The sequence below is a fragment of the Corvus cornix genome, chromosome 18 (genome assembly GCF_000738735.6).
Source record: "Corvus cornix cornix isolate S_Up_H32 chromosome 18, ASM73873v5, whole genome shotgun sequence".
Taxonomy (NCBI): Eukaryota; Metazoa; Chordata; class Aves; order Passeriformes; family Corvidae; genus Corvus; species Corvus cornix.
The window spans coordinates 1499258-1518044 of NC_046347.1; the positions used below are offsets into that span (position 1 = coordinate 1499258).

General features: G+C 52.6%; 1 protein-coding gene across 1 annotated transcript in view; it reads right to left on the bottom strand.

The window, feature by feature from the left end:
- Window positions 1-18787, bottom strand: part of DNAH9 (dynein axonemal heavy chain 9) — a 179501-nt gene that overhangs the window by 12411 nt on the left and 148303 nt on the right. Inside the window, 5 exon segments of the mRNA XM_039562282.1 lie at window positions 976-1158; window positions 3479-3649; window positions 4405-4596; window positions 4922-5113; window positions 8568-8795. Coding sequence (XP_039418216.1) covers window positions 976-1158; window positions 3479-3649; window positions 4405-4596; window positions 4922-5113; window positions 8568-8795 — 966 coding nt within the window.

Sequence of the window (18787 nt, forward strand, 5' to 3'; positions counted from 1 at the left end):
CAGTGGAGCCCCACGGACAGTGACTCCCTAGGGAAGGTCAGCTCCTGCCCTCCTCCAGTGGCTCACACCCAGCAAGGGCAGTTGTAGCTCTTCCAAAACTCTTGTGGTTTTAGCCTTTTTCTCTCACAGTTCTGGACATTTTGTGCCTTCACACAAAACCAATCTTTGATTTCAGCTCAGCCTGTGCCTCTGAGACACTTTGTTCCAAGTTCCCCCCACTGATGGACGTTTTATGAAAAGATGTGATTTTTGGCTCACCTTTAAGTAGGCCATGTCTCAATTTGGGAGTGACCTGCTGTTGCTGTGCCACAATCTGGGGTGGCCAGAAGCACTTGGCCCCTGTTGCCCAAAGGCAGCACTGCTGTGTGTGCCTGTAACCCCTCCCAGTGCCTGCAGACACTGTGCCATCAGAAATCCACCTGTGAGCCCTGTGGAGCCAGCAGCAAAGCATTCCCTGTGACACCTCTTACTCCCTGAGCAGCACCCTGCAGGATTTTCCAGCTCTCCTACTGATGCCATGAAGATTTTTTGCCTTTTCTTTTATACCCCTGTTATACCTTTTTACAGCTTCTGTATTCCCAGTGCTTTTTGCCTACATTCTTGGACCTGTTTGTCAAGCTAAGAGACTCAACATTTTAGAAGCTGTGTAGCCAGGGATCAGTGTGCCCCAGACCCCAAGGTCCTCTCCAGAACACATTCTGTAAACCAAGATAGAACCATCCAGGGGAAGGTTCCTTGGGGAGGGGGGCTCACTCGAGCCTCTCATTGGGGAATCTTTGATAGATCTGCTAATTAGTAACACCTATAATGTTATACCTGATCTTTTGGGGGTGGGCATTGCGGGGTGCATCTCGATGCATATGACCTGGACGTGTGCACCTAAGGATCCTTAAAATAAATCCCAAGGTAAAATCCCTTTTCCCCTTCTAACCGTGTTTGACTCTTGATTTTAAGACCAGGAAAAGGCATCAGTACCTTCAGCCCCAGCTCCAGCTCCGCCAGCGAGCGCCTGATTTCGGCAGTGAGGACGTTCATGCGCTCACACTCCTGCAGGGCAACCACAGCGTAGGGTGTCCTCTCCTCCACCTTTGCCATCAGCTCTGCCATGTTGAACTCATCCGTGAGCTTCTCCAGCATCTCTTCCAGAAGGGTTTGCACCTGTGCCAAAGGGAGGAGAGAGGGGGATGCTGGTGGGCAATCCCTGGGCTCACAGCTGCCTGAACTGTGAGAACTCCCTCTGCCCATCAGTGTTTCCAAAACCATCCCTGTCAGCCGTGGGCACCTTTCAAAGAGCTTGCCCCATCCTATTAAAATCCAAATGCTGACAGAAGTTAATGTCAGACAGGCAGCTTTCAAAATGATGGTTTATAAATGTCCCTGTGACATGTGGCAGCCTCCCTTCTTCTTGGCTCTCTTATTTCTCCCGAGGTCACACTCACGAGGAGATGGATGGGGCTGAAGCCTCAGCTGAGCCTCAGGACAACACCGTTTATGAGCTGGTTTTCTCTGGTGTATTGATGGAGAGATGTGATTATATAAAATTGAATTTTAAGCTGAATTTGGCATTCTGGACTAAAGGAGCTGTGGAAGAAAAGCATAACGAAACAAAATTATTTTCTGGTCACCATCACAGTTTCTTCGGGACTCTAAGTACTGAACAGGGAAAGCTCCAGTGCAACAGGATCTTTGTAGTATCTAAAAAATTAAATAAAAGAGACAAACCCCTTTCTGACAATGAGGCATGAACCCCCCTCCTGTCCATGGGATCAGCTGCATTTCCCAGGGTTACATGGGCTGTGGAAGTGTCTCACTCAAAGCTTTGCTTTACTTCTGAGCTGGAACCTGAGCAACACTTCTGCTTCCTGGGCACTTCTTGGGCACACATAAAACAGTTAAAATTCTATGATCCAAAGTGCCAAACCTGGCATGCAGGGCCAGTGCCAGCTGCCAGCCAGGGCAGGGTCATTTTACAGCCAGGGCCACCAATATTCATATTTTGGAACCTGCACTCCAACCCCCTCCCACTGCTGCCCTTCCCAACCCTCTGCTCCTGCCAGCAGTGACGATGTGTGGGCTGTTATTGCAGCCACACAGGTGGCCAAAGCTGGAAAAGCTCCTCAGCTGCACGGCGGGGGCAGTACAGAAATATCTGCTAATTTGAAAGTCCCCTGCAAGTCCCTTTGGCTCTGATTCCTTCACAGCAATTACAGCTCGTTTGCTGTAATGTGACCTCAGAAATCTGTGGGAGTAACTGGACTTGTCAGAGCCTCGGGAAAATGACAGGCTCACATTTTCCCTGAAGCTCCCTAAAATCACCTCAGCCAAACCAGGGGCTGGATATCCTGCAGTGGAGGAGTTGAGACAAGGCTTTGCTCACTCCCATCCAAGGACCAAGTGGAAGGGACAGCTTGGACAATGACCCCAGGAAGAAAATGAGCTGTGGGAGCGTGTCCCCAGGCATGACACCGGGCACTGAGGTCCCTCTCTGCTTGCTCTCAGGCAGATTTTATTCCCAGGCAGAGCCATGAGGACTTCTGTGCTCCTGTGAGAGTCTTCTTGACTGTCACCAGGGTGGTTATGACCTGTGACACCACTGCTGGGGCACTCACTGGTCATTTTGCTTCTCTGGCTGAGGAGTTTATTTGTGTTTCAATAACAAAAGGAGTGGGAGGGGAGAAGAGGCACTCACATTTGCTATCTCTGAGCATCTTGTTTGGCTGTGCTACCTCTGGATTATTCCCCTCACCTCAAATTCCAGTATGAACTGAAAACTGCCCATGCTGGGCACTTATAGGAGCCCCTTTAGGGGAAGGCAGTCAGTTCCCCAGCTTCACACCAAGCCAAAGGAAGCTCGTGTGAAACCACGGCTTCGTATGAGCTGCTATTAGCCAGTCATTAATTTGCAAAGCTTCAAACGCAGAGCTGGCACCTTAAGACTGCAGGAGCGAAAACCTGAGCATGTGTTGGCTGATTCCAGATCCTGTCAGGGATGTTTGGGCCACGTTTTAATGAGCTGTGAGTTTCCACAGGGAGGGCTGAGATCAGCCCAGGACACAGGCACAGCAAAGGAGTTCAGCTGGAAATAAGGAGTTACAAGGCCCTTGGGAGCTGGGGAGCTGGTGGGACGTGGTGGCAGCAGTGAGAGGAGGGCTGAGCTCTGGGTGGCACGCTGCGGGCGGCAGGCACTGTGCTCAGGGGCCCATTGCTATGCCAGTCACAGGGGCTGCTGCTCAGGGAAGGTTTATTTGTAACACCTTCAGAGGATGATAACGAAGGCTCTGCAGTGCAAGGGGTAATTAAGAGGCACTGCCCTGTTACTGCCAGTACTCAGGTACACCCCGCCAGCGCGATGCTCGGCATGAAACCAAGCTTGAGGCAGGCAAAGGCAGAACACAGAACAATGGACAAGCCTGAGCTAGACAGGACTGATGGATGAGACAGGCACCAAACCCCAGCAGCTCGCCCTGTGCACTCTCACCGTCTCCTCCCTGGTCCCCACTCCGCCTTCTCCGGCGCTGCCGTCCCGGGGCTGCAGCTCCAGCACCGCGCGCAGGAGCTGCTCCGAGCGCTGCGTGAGGAAGCCGATCTCGGCGTTGGGGTGCAGGCCATACAGGTGGGGAGACTCTGCAGGCAGGGCATCATCTATGTACTGCACAGAGAGAGTCAGGAGCAGGTTACAGGAACAGTCCAGGGCGCTTTGCCTGCAGAGCTCCAGTGCTGGACTCACCCCCCCACACAGGTCAGCCCAGGCTGCCCCAGCCCTGCCTGTGGCTGAAACACCGGGGAAGTGATGGAGGAAGGAGAGAACAAATGTTTACAGAGCTGCTTCTACTCCTGCTGGGAAAGTTCTGTAATTGCTGGAGTTTGGCTTGGCTCCGTGTCTCAGGCTGGACCTTCTCTAGCAATTATCTTCTGTGCATTTCAGCATCAGCATCCTGGAATCTCTTGTGGGAATTGAGCTTCCAGTAGTTAAGTTTTATGAACAAAACCAGCCTAATGTGCCTCTCTCTGCTACTGCATTTGTGTACAAAGAGCAGATGAGATCAGTAAGTAGATCAACATGACCCTTCAGTGATTCTCATCAAAACTGATGATAAAAGGAGCTTGAAAGGGCCATTTTAGCAAACGGTATGTGGATGTAATTTTCCAGGAGCCCCGCTTAAGTCTCAAGCACCAATACAGTTGTTCTACTCATGCACGAACAGAATGAGCCCGTGATGAAGTAGCAAATTACCATTAGACTTGGCTCATGCAGGGGAATGCTGAAACATCCACAGGAACAGAACATAATGGCAGACAAGAGGAAGAGTGCAGGAACGCTGCAGCCCTGCTCCTGCCTCCTAAGGCAGATTATGGGGCATCCCATTTACATGCATAAATAATGGCAGCAAACCAAGGGCTTACCTGGTGATAGCCATTATAGTCCATGTTCCCTGGGATGGAAAATCCAGGAGCAAGGCAGAGTTCTCCCTCCAGCATTTCTGGCTTAATAAACTCTTCCAGGTAGGTTTTGCAGAGCCGCCTGTCCCAGTCATCCGTGATGTGCCCTCCGTACATGATCTCCCCCACGAGGTAGCGCAGGTCATCGTACGGGACCTGGGTGTGGAGCAGGGAGGGCTGAGCCCAAGCACTGCCCCGAGCCCTCAGGGCTCCCACCTCACTGCTTCAATTTTCTCAGCAAACAAGCATCAGGTAGGAGTTCAATCCTGCCCCAGGAAAGCTTGATCACACCACAGTGTTCCCACTGAGCAAGCAGCACTGAGGCCTCCCATCTCCTCCCAAAGGCTCCCCGAACCATGAAGTTCTAAACCCAAAGGCACCAAGGAAACGGCATTTCAGGACACTTCCCCAGAGCTTCAGCACAAACCAGGCCACCCCTGGCAGTTCAAAGCCACCAGAGCCCCCCCCGTGGTGCCCCCACCTTCGAGCTGGCCTCCAGGTAGTTGTAGAGCACGTTGACAGAGATGGTGAGGTCCCCGGTGCTGAAGGGGTACGAGCGGTTCCAGCCCTGGGGGCCGAACTTGCGCCTTTCGGCCACCACTGCGTGGAAATAGCAGAGGGCAAAGAGGATGCTCCTGAACTCCTTCTCCTGGCTGCACATCTCCAGGGTGTCCTGCAACACAGGACACCTGCCCTCAGCCCCAGAGGCTCCCAGGGAACACAAACACACCGGACTTTGGACAGGGGTGAATCACAGAATCACAGAGGCCAAGGCTGGGAAACACCCCCAAATCATCAAGTTCAACCTTTGACCAAATAGCCCCATGCCCAATTAATTGTGAACCGTATTTTCTGACCCGTTCCAGGGATGGGGCTCCACCACTTTCCTGGGCAGCCTGTTCCAGTGCTTAACCACCCTTCCAGTTAAGAAATTTCTCCTAACATCCAACCTGAACCTCCCCTGCTGACACTTGTTGTCCTTGCCCCTCGTTATCTGGGATAGGAGGCCAATCAAATTGTCCTCCAGTCCATTTTTGCATCTCACACACACGTGCTAATTTTCAAAGTCAGTGGCTTTGCATTGCAAATTTATTGGCAAATTCCAACAAATATTTTCTGACTTAATATTTACAGTTCCCAGCTCCGAGTGGCTTTGCACAGGAACACACACAGGGATGGAAGGACACGTGCACCCACTCAATGCCCCATCACCTGCATGTGCTCAGCATCCCTCACCAGAAACATGGGGAGGGAGCCACAGGATCACAGAACTCTCTGTTGGAAGGGACCTTAAAGTCCATGTTTTTCCAACCCCTGCCATGGGCAGGGACACCATCCACTATCCCAGGGTGCTCCAAGCCCTGTCCAACCTTTATCTTAAAAAAATGCCATGTGAGACCTCTAATCCTCTGAGAGCATGACAGAGCTCAGGGTCTGTGCAGAAAAGGGGGAATCCATTACTCTAAAGGGTGCAAGACATTGACCAAGTGCAGGTGATAATCAAGAATATCCCAAAATCTGTTTTCCCCTTGATTAGGCAGCACTGGAAGCTCCCTTTGTGACCAGCACTGTGATGAAGAACTGCTTCACATGCGTGCAGAACACCTTTCTCATTTTAGGAAACATCCCCAGAACAACCCAGTTCACTCTCATTCGGCCTCTCTTCAGTTGTGAATTTCTCTTCAGCTACAAAGCAGAACAATATCCCCTGCACAGAATAAAGGGCCTTCTTTGTAGCCTGCAGCTGAAAGCTAAATTTGAACATCTCTTCTGTATAAAGCAAGGAAATGAGGTGTGAAAGGGACCCCACCCACTCGCCCCAGGATTTCTGATAAGAGATGTTTTATAATCCTCCAGCAATTTAGAAAATGCTAATTGCTATTGATTGAAATAAGCAGAGGCAGGATGAAAACGTTACTTGGGGTGAAGTTTCTCCCCTCCCGTGTTCTCCAGGACATTTTGTCGAGTTCAAGATGATGAATGACAGCAGATAAAAATGGAATAATCCCCCCTGACCGCTGGCACTAATCCTGGCATGGTGCCTCCCCCCACACCTGCTCATCAGCGTTCCCTCCTGCTTTGGGATTCTCTCCACACCAACATCTAAGTGCAAAACCAGCTGTGAGCTGCCCCATTCCCCCATCCCATGACACAGGGCCTGGGGTCCACAATTGTATGGGGCTGCTCTTGCCTCATCCCAAATAACAAGAGGCTTTATGGAGGCGATTGCAGAATGGTTTGGGTTGGAAAGGATCTTAAAACACCATCCACTCCACCCCCTGCCATGGCAGGGACACCTCCCACTGTCCCAGGCTGCTCCAAGCCCCATCCAGCCTGGTCTTGGGCACTGCCAGGGATCCAGGGGCAGCCACAGCTGCTCTGGGCACCCTGTGCCAGGGCCTCCCCACCCTCAGAGCCAAGAATTTCTTCCCAATATCCAATGTAGATCTACTCTCCTTCAATTTAAAACCATTCCCCTTGTTCTGTCCTTCCAGGCCCTTGTCCAAAGTCGCTCTCCAGCTCTCTGGGTACCTTTAGGTACTGGAAGGTCTCCCTGGAGTCTTCTGTCCTCCAGGCTGAACAACCCCAGCTCTCTCTACCTCTCTTCTCAGCACAGGTGCCTCAGCCCTCTGATCAACTCAGTGGCCTCCTCTGGACTCGTTCCAGCTGTGTTTGGGGCCCCAGAGTGGGACTCAGCACTGCAGGTGGGGCTTCCCAAAAGCAAAGCAGAGATTCCTCACGAGAGAAGACAACCCTGCAAGATCTGTGGGTGTGTTCCCAGCACAGCCATGGGCTGAATGGAGAAGCTGGAATAATGTCAGCACCAGTGATCCTAAAGGGCAGTTCGAGGGCTGAGAGCATCTCAGACCCTTCTGATGGGGTCCTGCTGGGAGAGCTGGGTGTGCCAAGGTGTGTGGGTGAGGGTCAGGGTGGCAGGACATGGCACTCGGTGTCCCCAGGACAGGGATCATCAGCACCATGAGTGCTCAGCCCTCGTGTCATGAGGGGCAAACAGGGTCATGGCTGAGACCCCTGGCTCCATCCTGCTCCCAGGGAGTCCTGCAGGGATGGGATCCTGCCCTGCTCCTGTCCCTCAGTGTGAGCAGGGCCACAGAGCAGAGCTCCTTCAAGCACAGCCTTGCAGCTCCTCTGGCACTGACCCACACCCTCTGTGGCACCGGGAATGTTTCCATCACTTCCACACACGGGGCTGTTCCCCTGCCCAGGAGGGACAGGGGTCACTGCCTGCTGTGACAGGAGGGTTTGTGAGCAATAAACACAACGAGCAGCCTGCCACAGGCTGCTCTTGTGGCCCAGCCACTCTCACAGGGCCTAATTTAGATCCTGGCAAAGCAACTCCTGCCTGCAGGCAGCTTCCAGCTCTGATTTGCAACACTTCTGATGTCAGCAAGGTCTTGAGCTCAATGGCCTTTGGGCACACACCACCACCCTCCCTGCGCTGCTCTGGAGGGGGATGTGGGATGGGAGCGGACCAGCAGCTCTGAACCTCTAACCCTGGTTAGACAGCAGGCAGAAAAGCGAGGTTTAACCTGCTCACCTGCCACAGCTTTGGGTGTTAGATGGCATGGGTCACTCACCAGCCCAGAAAGGAGGGACCCAGAAAGAGAAATCAACTGAAACATGACCAAGTCTCCCAATGCTGCAGTTGGAAGTCTGATTCTGTACTGAAAGAGCCTTTCTGAGGTGGTGGAGTCACTGTCCTTGCACGTTTAAAAAAAGCCTGGATGTGGCACTCTGTGCCATGGTTTGGTTGATGAGGAGGTGTTGGGTCATAGGTTAGACTCAATGATCTCAAAGGTCTTTTCCAACCTGGCTCTCCCTGTGATTCTGTGCGATTCTGTGATCACACACTGGGGAGAAAATGATTAAACTGAAGAGAAGCCTGGTGTCCTGTGCCCTGCTGCAGGAAAGAGGCTTCTCAGGACCACCTGAACCTTCTCTTGGGAAACCCAGTGCTTGGAAAGAGATCCGTGCCCGGCTTGTGGGGAAGAGCAGAGGGGGTGTTGGACCCAGAGGCTACGTGATGCAAAGGACTGGGGAGGTAATGTCCAGCGTGCTCCTCAGGGGCTCCAGCAGAGCTGTCAGGGGCCCCACTGTGCTCCTACCTGGCTGAAGTTGTCCAGGGCCTTGTGCAGGTTGGCGTGCATGCCGGTGGGGGCCTCGCTGGTGATTTTGATGGAGTTTTCCAGGATACCCTGGGGAATGACGTGGCTCTCCGGGCACGGCGCCGGCTCCGCGCTGACGAAGACGCGGAAATCCCGGTGGCTGCCCTCGCTGTGCTGCTCCAGCTTCTTCTCCAGAGAGCTCAGCCACTTGGCCACCAGGTGGATGTTCTGGCAGGGACAAAGGGGACAAGGCTTGGTCAGTCCCCCCGTTACACCCCCGTGGGGTGAGCAGGCACCAAACCCATCCCACCCATGGATGCGCTCTGGAATTTGGGACTTGTCCCAGGAGTGCCTGTGTGCAGCTCCCAGCCCCAAAGATCCATGTGCATCAAGAACATTTTAAAATTCAGAATAATCAATATAAATCAGCAGCAGAGCTGCAAGTGGCAGCTGGGCTGGTTGGGCTCTCAGTGCTGGAATTGTCCTCGTTTCAGCAATACCAGCTGATGTTACTCCTGGGGAGCAAAGTTGTTATTCCTGGGGAGAAAAGTTGTTATTCCTGGGAAGCAGAGTTGTTGTTCTTGGGGAGCAAAGCTGTTTTTCCTGGGAGCAAAGTTGTTATTCCTCCCCCCAACACCACCATGCTCAAATGAAAACATTTGTTCATTTTCATCAGAATTACAGTGAGGACCCTCAACAGCAAAGATGTCAAACAGGTGATTTCACAAAGTCCTTCAACACAAAAGGATTTATTTATTCATGCAACTAATTGGGCACATCTCTCAGAAGATTAAGCAGAATCGTGGGGAGATGGTGAAGTGGATGAAGTCAAGCCTCAGTTTTCCCCCTAGAGTCCTATACAGCGTTATGGTTTCCAGGCAAGAAAACAGCTTTTTGTTATATTAGGAATGGGATTTGTGGGCTAAAGTACCCGTGTTCTAAAGGCAGGTGTGCAATCTGAACTGGCTATGTTCACGGGCACTTGGGATGGTGATTTATCCCACCCAAAGAAAGGACAAGGAACTTGCTAAACCGAAATTAAAAGCAGCTGCCAGAAAGATAAACTGCTTGGAGGTGGCAAAGAAATTACATCAAGGAACCATATTAGAGGCTGAGAATAAATATATATCACCTAAAAATGGGGCCAGAAAGGAGCTCTCGTGGTTAAATAGCGGAGTAATGGAGATTATTAGGAGTAAAATTACATTCCTCACCAAGTGGAAGTTTTGTCCAAATGAGAAAAACAGAAAAGAGCACAAAATCCAGTCATGGTAAGGTGAAAAAGTACTATAAGAAGCAATATTTTGAAAACCATAAAAGCTAATAAAAAAGCCTTTTCCAGAAACCAGGAACCTACTAGAGAGTCTACAAAACTACAACATGATCGAGGTCTGCAGGGAGCGCCCATGAAAGGCCAGGCCAGCCCAGAGCAGCCCATATTTGCAGGAATATTCCCTGCAGAGCCTGGGGAGGCTCTCACAGTTACAGCCTGGTGGAGTACCTGAAGCCCTGAGGCTGGAAATGTCCCTGAAGATCATCCATCCCACCCTCCTGCTCCGAGCAGGGCCAGCTAGAGCAGGTTGTTAACCGTGTCCAGTTGGGGTTTTTGGATATCTCCAAGGCTGAATCTCCACAACCTGTCTGGGCAATGTGTGCCAGTGTTCAACCACACTCACAAAAAAAACCAAATTAAATTTTAAAATAGCATAATATAGGGAAATGAAATGAAATGAATGTTTAAGGGAAATTTGTACCTCAATTTTAGCCCTTTGCTTCTTGCTCGTTCACTCAGTACCATTATGAAGAGCCTGACTCCATCTTCTGCACTTCCCCTGCCACGAGGGATTTAAACACACCAACAAACCCCTCTGAGCCAAACCCCAGCTTCTGGAGGTTAAACAAGCCCAGCCTCTTCTCAAATAACAGATGCTTCTATCTCTCAATTGTTGGAAAGACTCTTAAGCTGAAGCAGCAGACAAAGAACTGTTTAGAGAAGTCGATGAGGTAATAAATAGCAAGAGGTCTCTAGGAGCAGATGGTCTCACCCCAAAAGGACCCCAGAAGTGGAAGGTCAGGAGGCAGCAGCCAGCCTGGCAGGGGCTCCAGCAGGACAGGAGTCACTCCCCAACAGCACGAGTTAGGAATAACCAGGAATCTCCAAGTTCAAACCCATTTTAGAGAGCTAAACTGAGGCTATCACAGTCTGAGCTGTGTGTGTTGTTGGGGCTGGGGTGGAGCTGCTGTCCCCAGGAGCTGCCCCAAGCTGGGGTTGATCTGTCCTGGAGCAGTGCTGGTCACTGGGAGGGGTCAGTCCCTGCTGAGCAGGGTGGACATGGCCAAGGGACCAGGCTGGGGGGACAAGGAGCTGTCCCAGCTGACCCCAGGGATGTCCCAGCCATATGGAATCCTGCTCAGCACAGAGCAGGAGAAGGAGGAATGTCGGGAGGGATGGTGTTTGCCTTCCCCAGTCACCACGGGGTGTGACAGAGCCCGGCTGGCTGGGGATGGCTGAGCCCCTGCCCACCCAGGGGAATGGGGAATGAATTCCTTGCTTTGCTTCCTTGCCTGGGTGGCTTTGGCTTTCCCCATTAAACTGTCTGGACCTCAGCCCATGAGTTTTCTCACTGTTAACCCCACATTCTCCCCCATCCCACCCCTGGGCAGTGAGGGAGCAGCATGTGGGGCTCAGTTTCCATCTGGGTTAAACACAGCAGCTCATCCCCATGAACTCCTTTCTTGGGGGCAGGAGAGGGGATTTCTCCAGGCACCCCCCACACCAGCATGGAGCAGGAATTGTCTCTGTGGGGTCACTGTATCCCCAGGCATGGATTTTCATCAGAACCAGCTGGTTATCTTCCCAAAACCAGTATTGCTGCAGGCAAAAGGAAAGGTCTCACAGGCTGCCAACCAGTTAAAACACAGGTACCGGAGTAGGAAACTACTGGTGGAGTTTTGACTTCTCACCAGATCAAAAACCATCTGAAAGAGCAAATGATTGGTGAGCTGACAAAATTACTCATAAGACAAAGTCATTTCGAGCCCTGAAAATAAAGCCTGGTAGCGAGGAACTGCAGGAGGATGCCATCACTCTAAGTGACTGGCAATGACACTGCAGAAGGAATTCAGCGCTGATAGATGCAGAGTAATGCACTCAGGAAAACAACCCCAGCTACAGATACACACACTGACGGGTCCAAAATTAACTATTATCACTCAGGGAAGAGATCTCAGAGTCCTCACAGTTGTTTCCTGCAAATAACACTTCAATGCTTAACAATGCAACAGCAATCAAATGCCAACAAAGGAGCAGAGAATAAAGCTGCAGACATTGTTTTGCCACTCCATAAATCCATGGTGGGCCTTCATCATGTAAACAGCACCCAGCTCCCACTCCTCTTAGCTCCAAGAGGATTGAACTCCCACAAAAGGAGACACTCCATCAATAAAGGCTCGCCCATTTGGAGGGAGCAGAGGCTGGGGCAGAGGGAGGGAGTGAAGGGTGAACAGAGCAGGCTGAAAGCTTTGGCAGAAAAGTGGAAGAGCGTTTTCATATGACACAGAACTAAACTGCCAATTTACTGCTTCAGGGTGCTCTGGGAGTTGAGAGAATCACAGAGTGGAGCTGAGCTGGAAGTCACAGAGAGAAACAGAATCCTTAATGCTGGAAAAAACCCTAAAATCACCAAACCCAACCCCCACCCCAGCACCAGCACCATTAACCCGTGTCCCCAAGTTCCACATCCACATGGGTTTTGAACACTTCCAGGGATGGTGATTCCATTACTGCCCTGTTCCAACATCTCTGCACACCTGCACTATTTCCACCCCCCTCGCTGAGGCTGTGGATGTGCCTGGGGCAGGCAGGAGCCGGGCTGGCAGTGCCTTGAGCCACACAGGGACTGGTGCCACACAGGGACACCCCGGGAGCTCCCTCATGGGAACACAGAAACCTCTTCTGGCTTTCCTGGTAGAGGGTGCAGGTGCCTCCTGTGAGGTTTCTGGTGAGCTACGTATGCAGACATCCCAGCTGGGACCGGAGAAGAGGATGAACATGGTGGGAAGGAAAAGCTGAGCTCCTGTAGGCTGGGACAGAGTGGCGGCTGCTGTCACTGTTATCAGGATTTGAACCTGCTGGAGGGATGGGTCAGCACTCAGAGATGGACCAAGGGGTGTGAGCCAAGGAAATTGTTGTTTGGGGAAGCCACAGACACTTTGCTGCCTCCGGTTCTGTTGCCCCAAGTCTGACTGGCATGGCTGCGAACAGTATTTGTTATTAAGAACTGCAGAAATTCAGTCCCCTTCCCTGAAATGAGTTAGGGTTGTGCTCGTATTACGTGGGTGAAAAGGAGTTTGGGGTGTGGGGGGAGATGAGAGGAGATGCCTGGGCAAAGGGATCGTGTTCTGGGGTTGTTTTCTCGCAAACAAGGACTGTGTGAGGAGCAGCAGACAGAATGCAATTACACCTGAGTGCTGCTGCACCAGCGCTGGCCTGATGCACTCAGGCTTTCCGGAGATGAGATCATCCCCAGGGCCCAGACAACCAACTCACTCTACAAACACAAGTCAAACAGTCAGGACTGAAACCTGCAACCAAAGTGGTTCCAACACCACAGAGATCTAATAAAACAGGGGAAGAGCTCAAGAAAATATCAAGAGAAAACTCATGCATTAAGTATCAGTTTAATCATAGTCTGCATATCTGACCTTAAGTGTTTTCATCTCTAATTGGTAGTTTCTTCCCACATCTGCTTTTGTGGTGTTAGATAGCTCAAAAATAATTGCTTTTGCTTGTGTTGACATGACACCAGTGATCATTATTTGTGGGTATCACTGCCTGCTAACAGCCAACTTAGGGAATATTTCCAGCCCTGTGATAATTGAGCGCATTTATATCCTGTCCTTTTGTGATAGAAGGGATGAAAGAGAGGAACAGATGCAGCAAAACATGGGCTGGTACTAAGAATTCATAATTCCAATGAATATATCTGCCCAGGCCGGGCAGAGAGGCTGTGGGAGGGATTCACAGGGTGGAAGGAAACTTTGCAAATTAATTCCCAGCAGTCAGAAAACAAAACCTGAGAGAGCACGGCTGAGGAGAGCACGGGGAGGAGAGCACGGGGAGGAGAGCACGGGGAGGAGAGCACGGGGAGGAGGGCAGGGTGAGGAGAGCACAGGGAGGAGAGCACAGCCGGCCACTGTGTGGAGAGATGTGCCAGCTACCAACAACCACCAGCCAGCGTGGGCAGCCTGAAACACAGACCGTCCACACTGACCGTCCACACTGACCGTCCACACTGACCATCCACACAGACCGTCCACACTGACCGTCCACACTGACCATCCACACTGACCACCCACTGACCATCTGGACCATCTACACTGACCATCCACTGACCATCCACACTGACCATCCACACTGACCATCCACACTGACAATCCACTGACTGTCCACACTGACCATCTGCTGACCATCCACTGACCGTCTGCTGACCATCCACACTGACCATCCACTGACCATCCACACACCATCCACACTGACTGTCACTGACCATCCACTGACCATTCACACTGACCGTCTGCTGACAATCCACACTGACTGTCCACGCTGACCGTCTGCTGACCATCCACTGACCATTCACACTGACTGTCACTGACCACCCACTGACCATCCACTGACCATCTGCTGACCATCCACACTGACTGTCCACACTGACTGTCCGCTGACCATCCACTGACCATCTGCTGACCGTCCACACTGACCATCCACACTGACTGACACTGACCATCCACACTGACCATCCCCACTGACCATCCCCCTTGATCATCCCCGCTGACCATCCCCTGTACACTGACCATCCCCACTGGCCATCCCCTGCACACTGACTGTCACTGACCACCCCTGCTGACCATCCCCACTGGCCATCCCCGCTGGCCATCCCCTGCTCTCAGAGCAGGTGCTGCAGGCTGAGGCGCTGTGGGCAGGGCTGGGCTGGGGTGCACGTGCAGGAACATGGGAGCACCAGAGGCCTTTCCCTGGGGGGTCCCTCCCAAGCCCCTCTGTGTGTCTGCCCTTCACAAGGCGGAACATAAAGCACAGGCGTTGCCACGGTAACCATCAGAAATAGCACCACATGTACACAAAGCAGCACACGCTCCCCTCCCTGTGCTGGCAGCAACTGGGGACCCTGCCCCTCTCTGAAAGTACCCCTCTCCTTCAGGCCTTGTCACAAATCACCTCCTGTGACAAGGAGAGCTGGTTGTTTTCACAGAGTCTCGTTCTCCTGTGAGATCTCTTGGAAAATGTTTCCCGTTGTTCCACCCCTGTGCCGGCCGGGCTGCACAGCCAGGCCACCCACACTGCCCGTGCTCACTGGTGCTGCTGGGGGACCCCGAGGGACAGGGAAGGGCTCTGCTGTTCCCAGGTTTGGGGTGGGGATGAGATGTAACCGGCCTGGCCTGGGACGTGCTGTCAAAATCACAGTCATGGAATGGTTTGGGTTGGAAGGGACCTCAAAGATCATCCAATTCCAACCCCTTGTCAGGGGCAGGACCCGGGGTCCTGGGGGCACTGAGCTGTCCCTGAGCCAGCAGAGTGTCCTGGGGTCCCAGGGACACCGAGCTGTCCCTGAGCCAGCAGAGTGTCCTGGGGTCCCAGGGACACCGAGCTGTCCCTGAGCCAGCAGAGTGTCCTGGGGTCCCAGGGGACACCGAGCTGTCCCTGAGCCTGCAGAGTGTCCTGGGGTCCCAGGGGCCAGTGGGTCAGGGAGTGATCCTGCCCCTCTGCCCTGCTCCTGGAGCTGTGCCCAGCCCTGGGCTGCCCAGCTCAGCTGGGACAGGGAACCACTGCAGAGGGTCCCGTGAGGGCCACGAGGATGATGAGGGGACTGAGGAAGGGCTGAGGGAGCTGGGGCTGCTCCCCTGGAGAAGAGACAGCCCAGAGGGCACCTCATCCCTGTGTCCCAACGCCTCAGGGCCGGGGGCCGAGCAGCCGGGGCCGGCCGGATCCCAGCAGTGCCCAGGGACAGGACAGGGACACCGGGCACAGAGTGACACCCAGGAGGCTCTGTGTGAGCAGGAGGAGAAACTTCTCCTCTGTGGGGGTGCCAGAGCCCCGGGACAGCTGCCCAGAGAGGCTGCCCAGGGCTCCTTCCCTGGGGATGATCAAACCCACCTGGATGTGACCCTGTGCTCCAGGTGACCCTGCTGGAGCAGAGGGGTGGGAGCAGAGGATCTCCAGGGGTCCTTCCAACCCCAGCCATCCTGGGATTCTGTGATTTATGATACAGTGATGAATCTCACACAGGTTTGCTCCAGGAGCTCACTGTTACTCAATTTAACACATGAACCTGACTCAGTGAAGCAGCAACCTAGGAAAATGGAAAGATGCTCAAGAATTAAATTAACTTGATCACAAAGAGAGGGAAGTGACATTTTGGCTAATGGATGAAGACTACAATTAAACTGGGAATATCTAACGTCTGAACTCTTCCCTCCATCAGTGCATTCAGACGTGCATCTGAACAAACACAAGCAAATTCCACTGCGTCTTTGCTGGTAAGCTGATAAAGCTCATTTGGTGACTGTGGTGGCCACTGGATCAGCAAAAGGCTTCTGAGGGGGAAACCGAGCAGACACAGCTTGTGCTAACTCATAGCTTAGTGCAAAGCTCCTTCCTGCCTGCACAGAGGAGACTGCAGGCATCAGAGAAACCAGATCCATGGATAACTCAGCATGGGAAGGCAGAGATCACAGAGTCACTGAGGCTGCAGGCACGTCTGGCATCCCCCAGTCCCAGCCCTCTGCTCAAAGCAGTGGCAGGCAGTGCACGTGGCCCAGGAACATGCTCAGGTGCCCTGTGGATGAAAACACCACAAACTCTACAGGCAACATCCAGTGTTTGGGAAATCACATGGGAAAAAAGATTGTATTTATGTTTAAATGGAATTTCCTGGATTTCAAGTGGTCCCCATCACCCCTGGTCCTGCCACCACACACCACTGGAGAGAGTCTGCTCTTCACTCCTCACCATCCAGGGGGATGGAATCCCCAGGTCATCTCTTCTCAAGGCTGAACAATCCCCAGCACTGCACAGAGCCTCACCAGAGCATCTCCAGCTGTGGGGCCCAGCTGTTCCTGCCCCCCAGAGCCGTGAGGAGCTGACAACGAGCTCTGGCTGCACTTCCAAATGGTACCCACCCCTTGCTTCCAAGCCTTCCAAACCTAAGAACTGTTGCTAAGGAGACCCAGAGGCTGAGCCCGCTATCAAATGGGGCTTTGTGGAGCTCAAAGATCAGGCTCAGCTCCTCAGTGCCAGGAACAGAGCAGCTGCTGGGCTTGAGCTGGGCTGTTCCTGCAGCCCTCAGGTAACAAAGGCTCCTTTAAAGAGCTGCACTTTTGCCTCAGGGGCTCCTATTTTGCAGCTGGACCATCTGTACTTGTAGAGAATAATTTTAGCTCCGGGCTTCACTCTCCTCATCTGTCAGCACCCTGTACCAGGGCTCAGCAAAGCTGAAGCCACCAGACAAGAACAACACTGGTGCTAAAGGAGCAGGGAGCTGCTGGCCAGGCTCTGCCAGGGTGAGGGAGATTGTCTTCCCATGGAAATGAAGGGTTGGGTGGATTTCTGCTGTTCTCTCCCATAAAATGAGTCATTTATGAAAACCTATGAATTTTCAGTGAGCTGAGAAACTTTGCAGTTCCCAGGACAGGCATGGATGCTTTTGTCTTCATTTCACCTCCTGCTGTGTCAGGAGGCACCAGGACTGAGAGGAGCTGGCCCTAGGACAGCAGCCCTTCCCAGCACAGCAGTGATCCTGCTCCTGTAATCCAATAAGAACCTCCCAGCTGCCTCAATACCCTTTAACTCCCACAAACCTAATTCCCCGACTCCTTAGTGCTCAAAGTCCTTGACTCTCATTATGTCAGGTCCCAATCAAGGACCAGTAATGAGCCACGTGTGTAAAAGCCACCCAGATGATCCCCTCAAGTGTTTGTCCTGGACAATGTGAGTATGAGAAGCTCTGCTCCACATGAGCTGAGCTGTTGGTCAGGGGATAGCAAAATACAGAAGTAAAGCTAACAGTTGCTTTTTGTCTGCTCAGAAACAAATGGGAAGCCTGGGTATAACTGTGCTGTGGGTGGGATACAGCCTGGAAATAATGAGTTTAATTAATCTGGGTAAAATTACCCCGAGTGCCTCTTGAGATCTGCTCTGTCCTCTCTTTTATTAGTAATGCAATGATCCACAAATCCTGTGATGTTTCTGTAAATTGAGTTGTCTGTGGCATTCCAGATCTTGTACAAACACTGCTGGAACTGGTTGTGAGGTATTTGTCACCAAAACCTTGCCGGAAAGATCCTGCCAGAGGATCTTTCCGTAAGAAAGAAACCATAAGGCAAATATTGCTCTGATCCCCCTCTGACTGCAATGGCAGGAGAATCCTTTGTGGGACCCCTCCTCACTGACTCCCACGGGGATGAGTTTGGGCACTGGTTTTGCCAAAGGTCAGATTTTCAGCCTTCAGAAGGTGCTTCGTCCAACCTCCTAAAGCCCAGTTTGGCCAGAGGGTGCTTTCCTGCCGTGGAAGTTGCTGACCCTACAGGAGTTCTGTCAGACCAGGGGTTCCTGCCTGCCAATGTAGGAGACACACCTTGAGCCTCTCAGGCTGCTCTCCCTCCTTCTCCTGTTCCATGAAGCTCCAGCCCCTGGGAGGAGCTGGGAATGCAAAGTGAGATGCAGAGACAGGCTCTGGAGCGGAGCAGCCTGGCCTGGCTGGGTGACAATGAAGTGCCTTTGCTTTGCTGTCACTCCTCCAAATGCTGGAACTGGGGCTGCCTGCCCCAAACCCTGCTGGACGTGCCCAGCTCTGTCCCAAGGGTGAAGTGCCACCAAGGCAGACTCCAGCTCCTCGTGGGGCCCTCAGTGCTGGATTGCTCAGGAATCTGGGATTAGGAACAAAAGCAGAAAGAGCTCTGAGCTCTGTGTTGAGCCACTCTTGCCCACACCCCGTTACTCCAGGCCAAGCACAGCACAGAACTGGAATATTTGCCTGTACGAGGTGTCACCAGCTCTGTGACTACACCAGGGGCAATCCCAGATGTCTGAGTGACCCTGACCCAGCACTGGCACCTGGAATCCTGTCCCCAGGGCCACTGGGGGACTGCTGAGCCTGCCCCATGCAGCAGAGCACCCTGACCCTAACCCAGCTGGATCGAGCTCC